Source organism: Manis pentadactyla, chromosome 1 (genome assembly GCF_030020395.1).
Source record: "Manis pentadactyla isolate mManPen7 chromosome 1, mManPen7.hap1, whole genome shotgun sequence".
Classification (NCBI taxonomy): domain Eukaryota; kingdom Metazoa; phylum Chordata; class Mammalia; order Pholidota; family Manidae; genus Manis; species Manis pentadactyla.
This window is the reverse complement of record NC_080019.1, coordinates 93,346,353-93,356,622: the sequence shown is the minus strand read 5'-3', so window position 1 is coordinate 93,356,622 and position 10,270 is coordinate 93,346,353. Positions and strand designations below refer to the sequence as shown.

General features: G+C 40.3%; 1 protein-coding gene across 1 annotated transcript; it reads right to left on the bottom strand.

Annotated features, from left to right (window-relative positions):
- Positions 1–938: 938 nt before the first annotated feature.
- On the bottom strand, positions 939–3,847 carry ARL14 (ADP ribosylation factor like GTPase 14). The gene has a single exon (XM_036904063.2). It carries the CDS (start codon positions 1,998–2,000, stop codon positions 1,422–1,424), a length of 579 nt encoding a protein of 192 aa, XP_036759958.1. The 5' UTR covers positions 2,001–3,847; the 3' UTR covers positions 939–1,421.
- Positions 3,848–10,270: the final 6,423 nt, after the last annotated feature.

Genomic DNA, 10,270 nt, shown 5'->3' with positions numbered 1-10,270 from the left:
TGCCTATTTCATTTATGAACATTAAATAAAAAGATGTATAAAAGTGTTTAGCACACACAAGTATTCTGTTATGTGTGTGTCTACTTTATTGTTTGAATCCCTGCCATAAGCACAGAAGTAGGACTCAGATCTTTGCTGTAAAGTCATGGTTAAAATGAGAGAAGAAAGCCATGAAAGGAATCCAGCAGTGAGCACTCTTGGTTTATTGTACTTTTATTTTCCTCTGTGACCTTAAGATTTTGAGGCCCAGGGGCTGCTGTGGGGGCTTGAGGCCTGCCTGTAACCCAAATGGGCCTTTCCGGAGGTGGGGTAGGAGGAAAAGTCGCCTGTTAGTCCCAGGGCCTCCTTGGGACTTCTGAGCCTCTCAGGGGAATTCCAATTCAGTCTCCAGTTCCTTCTCCTCTCCTGCCCTCCCCCACAACATCTTGGCAGAGTCGTCTAATGATGGGAACTTCCAGGGACTAATCTTTACCTTCGTGGGGTCCCTGGGAGTTGGAGACCCTCTTAAACACCATGTCCTGCATGAACACTTCCTGTTTCCCCAGATTTTAGAGTCTCTCCTGTGGCCACAAGCTCTTATTGCCCAATTCTAGCTACTAACTTTATGTTATTTCCCCCTGGTGAATAGCAGGGTCTCTGAGCACAAAGTGTGGCTCTGGTTCCTGTTTGATCAGTACAGTGAGCTGTATACATGTTCCCAAGTAATTACTGTTAGATTAAATTCTACTGAAGCTGGCCTTGGGGCTGCAGCCCTGAGCTGAGCAGGAAGCCCAGGCCTAGCCCTAGACTCCGAGGTGCTACCCTGATCCTCATAACTTTAAGACAGGAAAGTCTGCCCTGTGGGAGAACACAGCCTCTGGGCAATTAGCAGCCTGGAGTTCATTGTTTGACTCATTCCAGGAAGTTCCCAGCAACAGATGTCTGAAAGCTGACAGAAATCCAGAAGAAAAACTTTATTTAGGGATAAGGCATTTACAAAATGTTGACATCAAACTTTTCCCTGTCCATAAATCTTGTATATGATCCAGCTATTACCTTGGAGCATGGTAGAAATTCAATACCTGTAACAGCTAGAAATAGTATGAAACAATCCTGACTCTGTTAGCAGTTTACTTAAACTTTGTTCTAGTACTGATATAAAAATAATAAAGCAATAATTTATTCTGTCCCAAAGACGATGATTTTAAATCATCTGACATGCACAAACTGGTAAAGTTTTCATTCTCGATTATCATTACACATAGTTTGCTAAAGTGCCTGGCCAAAAATATTTTCTAGATATTATTCTAAGTTGTTTGACTGAATTTAGGTAAAATAACATCTGAGGAAACATTTGCCAGCTCAACAAGTTGCTTTTCTTACTTGGCATGGAAAAAGATTACCCTTTCAGCTTCATCAGTGTCTCTTTCACCACATGGCCCTTAGTTCTGTTTGAAGAATGCTAGAGCAGCTCCTCTTGATTTCATGTAGCTTTTCACAAATCCAGTGAGTTTCCTGAGCCCCTCCATCAGCCCGTCCCCAGTGATGGCACAACAGGGCTGCACATACCAGTTCCGGTCACTGCAGAGCTTCTGCACTTTGAACATTATGGTGATGTCCTCGGCAGTCAGAGCTCCAGGCACATCTTGTTTGTTGGCTAATAGAACAACAGGCACAGTTCTAATGTGCTCATCCTTCAAAATGTGTTCAAACTCTCTCCTGGAGTCTTCCAGTCGCTGTTTGTCCGTACTGTCCACAACATAGAGCAGCCCATCGGTGTTCTCACAGTAGTATCTCCACACGGCTCTCATTTTTTCCTGGCCTCCAACATCCCAGACCGTGATCCAAAGACTCTTTTCCACCTCGATCATCTCCACGTTGAAACCTATCGTTGGGACAGTCACAAAATCCTTAGCGAGCTTTAATTTATACAGGAGAGTGGACTTCCCAGCTGAATCAAGACCCAGAAGAAGAATTCGGGCTTGCTTGGCTTTGGGATTTTTAGAACTCAGTAGACCCATTTTATATCTTTTTTCTTTAAAGACCTTTTATTTGGCCAGAGATAATGTTTCCTCTCTGGGTCTTGCATGAAAATGTTGGGAGGAAAGAAGAGAGCAAATGCTTCATGTTATATTTTAATAAAATAGGAACTTGCGTGCTTTCGTATGGTAGCTTATCAGCTTGATTATGGGCAAACAATGTTTTATCTGTAGTCCCAGCCAATCCAGAGAAATCTGGGATGTGAGTAACCAGCCAATGTTAATAGGAGATCAAAGGGGAAATTCTTTGTGTGTGAGTAGGACTGGGGAGAGGCCTGCCCGGGTGATGTCACAGCTTGTTCTCTTCCAGATGTTGGAAATTTAGAGGTAATAGAAGGTGCAGACCTGCACGAGAGCATGGGATGGTAGTAGAATAAAAACTTAACTTTACAAGTGTTTTGAGGAACTTCTCTAGTTATTTGACCATTTATCTTATCCCAGCTGTGAATAAGTAACCAGACTTCTGAAGTCATGAAGAGGGAGTTTATCTCACACGGCCCTCAGCAGTATCTTTAGTACTTTCCTCTTGTCCAGATTACTTAGTGGGGAACTTTAAAGCACCCAAGGTTATCTCAACCTTATTCCTGTAATCATATAGTCATTTATTTAATCTTCTGGGCAGAAAATTCACACTATTCACAAGACCAAATTTACAGGAGTACGAGGGAGCTCATAACACAAATACTTAAAATTGATCAGTCTGATTAAAGATAATAGATTGAATACATGTATTTATCTCCTCTCCTTCTCAAGACCCCACCAAAATGGTGGTAAAGGAATAAAAACAACATATAAACCCATAACAAGAGCAGGGTGTCCATCAGAGGGTGAGAGAGTTCAACAGAATTCTGGAAAGTGAAATATAGATGGAAGATGAGGGTAACTAAGGCAGCAGAATGAAGCTGAGGCTTGGAATGCTAATGCACAGGATACAGAAGGAAGGGGCGAAGTGAGGGACTACAAACAGAAGAGTGAACTAGAAGTCTGGGAAAAAACATACACACACACACTCCCTCTCTCCCTCTCTCTCTCCCCTACTCTCCCTCGCTCCCTCTCTCCCCCAACCTCTGCGGGTGACCATTCATCAATGAGATGTTATTCCTTAGGCCAAAAAAAATGTTTTCTAAAGAAATTTATGTCAGAAAACAGACTGTTCATGTTTGACAGTGGGGAGTTTCCACATCATAATGCCTAACTGAACATTTAATTAACCTATAGCCAGCCTGGCAGTTGGCAAATATTGCTCATGTACACAGAGTTCCAATCAGCTTTTCTGTGCACAGAGGTTTCCATACTTAATATATAACATGCCCTCAATATAATGAATGACCAAGGGCAAAATAAGAAAGCTTTAAGAAAGTTTAAATACAGGGAATGTGGGGAACAGAAGAAAATTTTCAAAAAACTTCTAATATTTCCATAGAAATTTGAAAAGATATTACATCCATAAAACAAGAAATGGATACTATTAAAAAGCCACTCCAGAAACAAAAACAGAACTCTTGAAAATTAAGACCTGATTTCCAAAATTGTAAAAAGATCAGTAGTAGGTTGAAAAAAATCTTTCAGAAAGAATACAGAGAATATGAAAGACAAGCAAGAAGATCAAACCAGCAGTTTAAATCTGACTTGGAGGACTTTATTCCAGAGAGCAGAAAATATGCAAAAGAGGAAATTATTAAAGAAACAATATAACTCTATTTTCCAAAGCTAAAGAATAAACTGTCTAGGTTGAAAGGCTTCCCTCAATACTTATCAGGATGATTTTTTTATTTTTAGTTATCATTAATCTACAATTACATGAAGAACATTATGTTTACTAGGCTCCCCCCTTCACCAAGTCCCCCCCACATACCCCATTACAGTCACTGTCCATCAGTGTAGTAAGATGCTGTAGAATCACTACTTGTCTTCACTGTGTTGCACAGCCCTCCCCATGCCCCCCCCTACATTATACATGCTAGTCGTAATGCCCCCATCAGGTTGATTTTTAAAAGAGCTATACCAAGGCATATAATATATGTTTTACTTTTATTAAAATTGAAAAAACAATTTTTTAAATCAAGCAGATATGGGTATAGAAAGTACATTTATGAAGAAATTAAACCTTTTTTAAAAGAAGTCTTAACTAACTCATTGTATCTTGGAAAGCAGACATTTTCATTCATTTATTCCTCTAGCCATTCATTCATTCAACAAATGTATATATTTATTGTTGTGTGAACCACCATGTCCTAGATTCCAGGGAGGACACACAGATAAGTTAGGCCTGCCCTTAGGTGGCTTTCATTAGGGAAAAGGGAAAAGATATGTGAACAAATTAAAAATAATACAAAAATGGAAATGCTGTAAGAAAAGAAGAGCTGGCAGATGCTGGATATTCAGAGATTATTTCAGGATAGAAGACATCAGGAATATCACCCTAGAGAAGGTTAAATATCAAACCAGGCCTTCCAGAGATGCAGTGGGGGAGGCTCCTTTGTTAACAAGATGGTCTGTGTGGCAAAAGTCTCAGAAATGGAAAACATAGCTTGTATATGGAAAAATAACAAGTATGCACACATGAGGTTTTTTTTCCCCTAAAAACATGTTTGACTGTCAAGATTGTAGGACATACTACAAGACTACAGACCTGGACTCCTCAAAATTTCTCTATATCATAAAAGCCAGAAGAAGGAAAAAGGAACATTGGGAAGAGCATTCTAAATAAAAAGCTACATAGTTCTAAATGCATTGTGTGATCTTTGATTAGATCCTTTGTCCAAAAAAATTGATTTGTCCAAAAAAATTGATTAAAGAAATTATGGCAATTGAGGTCACTTGAGTATGAAGTATATATTAGATTATCTAAGAAGTATATATTAGCTATTTATCAATATTAAATTTCTTGAATGTGATGGATTGTGGTTATGTAGGAGAATGTACTTCCTCTAAAGAAATCATGCGGAAGTACTTGGGGATGATAGCAGCAAGTTAATTTCACTTGATTTAGCACGCGCATGCACGCACACACGTGCACGCACACGTGCACGCACACACACACACACACACACACACACACACACACTGCAGAAATGTGGCAAAAGTCCAGAAGTGGTGGATTTAGGTATTGGGTGTTCAGTGTACCATTTTTTGTATTGATGTATTGCTGATATACAATCTTTTATTGGTTTCAAATATATAACAGAGTGGGTCAACAGTTACCCATATTATTAAATCCTCACCCCCTCTAGTGCAGTTTTAGTGTGTTACTTTTTAACTCTCCTCTAGGTTTAAAATATTTTTCGAAATAACATGTTGAAGAAAGAATACAATTGAAATAAGCTAAGCAAATTAGGCTCTAGTCTTCAGTCATATAGAGAAATCATTCAGCTTGCACATGTGATGACTGTTCCTCCAAAGACAAATTTAAGGACTCTGACTGCATTACCACTTGAGCTCTTCGACCACCTCCTTATTTTAAATAAATTAAATTTTAAAAGAAAAGGTTTCACACTTGCTTCATATTAAACTTGATGATATATTCTTAAGAGACTCACTGTCAGTACTGGGATAATACTTTAATCTGCTCTGTCTACAATGAAGATAATCACACATAGATGCCTTCACTCTCTTTCCCATTTGACCAGTTGTACCTTGTTTTTAGAATAGCCAACTAAATGAGGGTTAAACTCTGGGTGAGGATTATATACAAGTGAAATATGATTCCCTCTTTTGTGAAAGGAAGTAAAATAACTTCTTTCTCAATGTTTATTTTAATTAAGTCTGCAAATGTTTCAACATTCTTTTCTACTGTCTGACACCACTTATGGATTCATTTGTCCCAGCCAAACCTGAGGAAGGCAAGGTATGTTTTCTGTAAATCATTCTGAGATTATGCAAATAAAAGACTGTGAGAGAGTTACTGGCAGGCTCCATGGTATCACAGGAAATTTGTTTTAAAATACAGGAATGAAATAAACATTGGCGTAAATTTCTTACCATAATGATGGTGGGACACAAAAAGCCCTAAATTACAAACTCAACCTTGTACTGACCAAGTAAAGATATAGAAACCTTTTCTCTTGGAAGAAAATGACAACTTACTCATTATCTTTATTTTTCACAGATAAAGAAGAATCAGGCTGTGATTGGGTGACTTGCTTAGCTTAAACAGACTTGGAAAACTCCATTTCTCCTACAATAACTTTTTAATAGGTCTTCTTAAAAGTAAACTTTTGGAAAATTAAAGTAAAACATACAAATAGAAAAATGCAGAAGTCATAAATGTGCAGCTCAATGAATTATCACAAATTGAAAATCCCATGTAACCACCCCTGAGGCCATGCTGAACTTTCGATTTTCCATTTCTGTGGCAAGTAAAAATTCTGGGCCTCTGCTCCATATCGCTAGTCATCAGAGAAATGCAAATTAAAACCACAATGAGATATCACCTCACACCAGTAAGGATGGCCACCATCCAAAAGACAAACAACCACACATGTTGGTGAGGTTGTGGAGAAAGGGGATCCCTCCTACACTGCTGGTGGGAATGTAAATTAGTTCAACCATTGTAGAAAGCAGTATGGAGGTTCCTCAAAAAGCTCAAAATAGAAATACCATTTGACCCAGGAATCCCACTTCTAGGAATTTACCCCAAGAATGCAGCAGCCCAGTTTGAAAAAGACAGATGCACCGCTATGTTTATTGCTGCACTATTTACAATAGCCAAAAAATGGAAGCAACCTAAGTGTCCATCAGTGGATGAATGGATAAAGAAGATGTGGTACATATACACAATGGAATATTATTCAGCCATAAGAAGAAAACAAATCCTACCATTTGCAAAAACATGGATGGAGCTAGAGGGTATTATGCTCAGTGAAATAAGCCAGGTAGAGAAAGACAAGTATCAAATGATTTCACTCATATGTGGAATATAAGAACAAAGGAAAAACTGAAGGAACAAAACAGCAGCAGAATCACAGAACCCAAGAATGGACTAACAGTTACCAAAGGGAAAGGGACTGGGGAGGATGGGTGGGAAGGGAGGGATAAGTGGGGGGCAGAAGAAAAGGGGCCTTACGATTAGCATGTATAATGTGGGGGGGGCACAGGGAGGGCTGTGCAACACAGAGAAGACAAAATAGTGATTTTACAGCATCTTACTACGCTGATGGACAGTGACTAATGGGGTATGTGGGGGGGACTTTGTGAAGGGGGAGCCTAGTAAACATATTGTTCCTCATGTAATTGTAGATTAATGATACCAAAATAAAATTTTTTTAAAATTCTGGATCTCAAGTGTTTCTACACTCAGCTGTCAGAAATATACTCTTGTTCCCAAACATGTAACATGAACAATGGACACTCATTGCTCTAGTTGATATTCTTTAATGCTGTGAAAAATGATACATTCTAACCTTCGAAGCTTTTTCCAAGGAAAGAACTAACAGTTTCACCCACATCACCAAAGGTGAAGAGCTTTTCTTTCACATGGGTAGACCACTGGATCTGAAACAGGATGTATAATGATTTATTATGTTCCACAAAATAAATGTGAAAATGTATTACAGAATCTGGCACACGATGGATGTGAATTTTCTTCCTTTCTCACAAGTTTTGTGTATTAGCTAACATTGAAAAATACCTGCAGTTTCTTTAACTTTTCCAGACAAGAAATGTTTTGATGATTACAATCCAAATATTCCATTGGCAGAATAAATCACTGTGTGCTGAACCCCTTCCCGAGCACCTCCACACTTTTGTCACCTTCCCCAAATAAAATGAACAAGGAGATAGGGGACGGAAGATGGCGGCGTGAGTAGAGCAGCGGAAATCTCCTCCCAAAACAACATATATCTATGAAAATATAACAAAGACAACCCTTCCTAGAATAAAGACCAGAGGACACAGGACAATATCCAGAAAACATCCGCACCTGAGAGAACTCGGCGCCTCGCGAAGGGGGTAAGATACAAGCCCCGGCCCCGCCGGAGCCGAGCGCCCCTCCCCCCAGCTCCCGGCGGGAGAAGAGCAGGCAAAACGGGAGGGAGACGGAGCCCAGGACTGCCGAACACCCAGCCCCAGCCATCCAGGCCAGAGTGCAGGGCCCTCGATACTGGGAAAACAGGGCAGCAAGAACAGTGAGCAGGCACTGGAGGCTGGGCGACAGAGGACATAAGAAAAGCGCGCGACCATTTTTTTTTTGCTTTTTTGCTGTTTTGTTTTGGCGAGCGCTTTTTGGAAGTCTTAAAGGGATAGGGACCCCAATACTAGGGAAAGAGGGCAGAAAGACCGGTGAGCAGAGGCCTGAGGCTGGCACCGGAGAATAAAGAAAAACGAACGACCACCTTTTTTTTTTTTTTTTTAATTAAAAACTTATTATTATTACTTTTTAATCAAAAAAATTTTTTTTTCTTTTTTTTTTTTTTTTTGGTGGGCGTTGTTTTGTTTTGGCGGGTGCTTTTTGGAAGTCTTAAAGGGGCAGGGCGGGTCACTTAATACAGAGGTAGGGAATCCGGGATCTCTGGGCACCCTAACCCCTGGCTGCAGGGAGCAGGGAGGCCCCTTACGGAGATAAATAGCCTCCCAGCAGCTCCTGCTCCAACGCGACTCCACCATTTTGGATTAGCTGCCTGAGCTAGGCCACGCCCACAGCAACAGCGGAGATTAACTCCATAGCAGCCGGGCAGGAAGCAGAAACCCTGTCTGCGCGCAGCTGCGCAGCACAAGCCACTAGAGGCCGCTGTTCTCCCAGGAGAGGAGGGCCACAAACCAACAAGAAAGGAAGTCCTTCCAGCCGTCACTCGTCCCAGTTCTGCAGACTATTCCTATCACCATGAAAAGGCAAAGCTACAGGCAGACAAAGATCACAGAGACAACACCAGAGAAGGAGACAGACCTAACCAGTCTCCCTGAAAAAGAATTCAAAATAAGAATCATAAACATGCTGACAGAGATGCAGAGAAAAACGCAAGAGAAATGGGATGAAGTCCGGAAGGAGATCACAGATGCCAGAAAGGAGATCGCAGAAATGAAACAAACTCTGGAAGGGTTTATAAGCAGAATGGATAGAATGCAAGAGGCCATTGATGGAATTGAAATCAGAGAACAGGAACGCATAGAAGCTGACATAGAGAGAGACAAAAGGATCTCCAGGAATGAAACAATATTAAGAGAACTGTGTGACTAATCCACAAGGAACAGTATCCGTATTATAGGGGTCCCAGAAGAAGAAGAGAGAGGCAAAGAGATGGAAAGTATCTTAGAAGAAATAATTGCTGAAAACTTCCCCACACTGGGGGAGGAAGTAATCGAACAGACCACGGAAATACACAGAACCCCCAACAGAAAGGATCCAAGAAGGGCAACACCAAGACACATAATAATTAAAATGGCAAAGATCAAGGACAAGGAAAGAGTGTTAAAGGCAGCTAGAGAGAAAAAGGTCACCTATAAAGGGAAACCCATCAGGCTAACGTCAGATTTCTCAACAGAAACCCTACAGGCCAGAAGAGAATGGCATGATATATTTAATACAATGAAACAGAACGGCCTTGAACCAAGGATACTGTATCCAGCACGACTATCATTCAAATATGACAGTGGGATTAAACAATTCCCCGACAAACAAAAGCTGAGGGAATTTGCTTTCCACAAACCACCTCTACAGAACATCTTACAGGGACTGCTCTAGATGGGAGCACTCCTAGAAAGAGCACAGCACAAAACACCCAACATATGAAGAATCGAGGAGGAGGAACAAGAAGGGAGAGAAGAAAAGAATCTCCAGATAGTGTATATAACAGCTCAATAAGCAAGCTAAGTTAGGCAGTAAGATATTAAGAGGCTAACCTTGAACCTTTGGTAACCACGAATTTAAAGCCTGCAATGGCAATAAGTACATATCTTTCAATAGTCACCCTAAATGTTAATGGGTTGAATGCACCGATCAAAAGACACAGAGTAACAGAATGGATAAAAAAGCAAGACCCATCTATCTGCTGCTTACAAGAAACTCACCTCAAACCCAAAGACATGTACAGACTAAAAGTCAAGGGATGGAAAAACATATTTCAAGCAAACAACAGTGAGAAGAAAGCAGGGGTTGCAGTACTAATATCAGACGAAATAGACTTCAAAACAAAGAAAGTAACAAGAGATAAAGAAGGACACTACATAATGATAAAGGGCTCAGTCAAACAAGAGGATATAACCATTCTAAATATATATGCACCCAACACAGGAGCACCAGCATATGTGAAACAAAT

What these genes read in the sequence shown, in the direction of transcription:
- ARL14 (XM_036904063.2), bottom strand. Translation starts at nt 2,000, where the DNA reads ATGGGTCTACTGAGTTCTAAAAATCCCAAAGCCAAGCAAGCCCGAATT.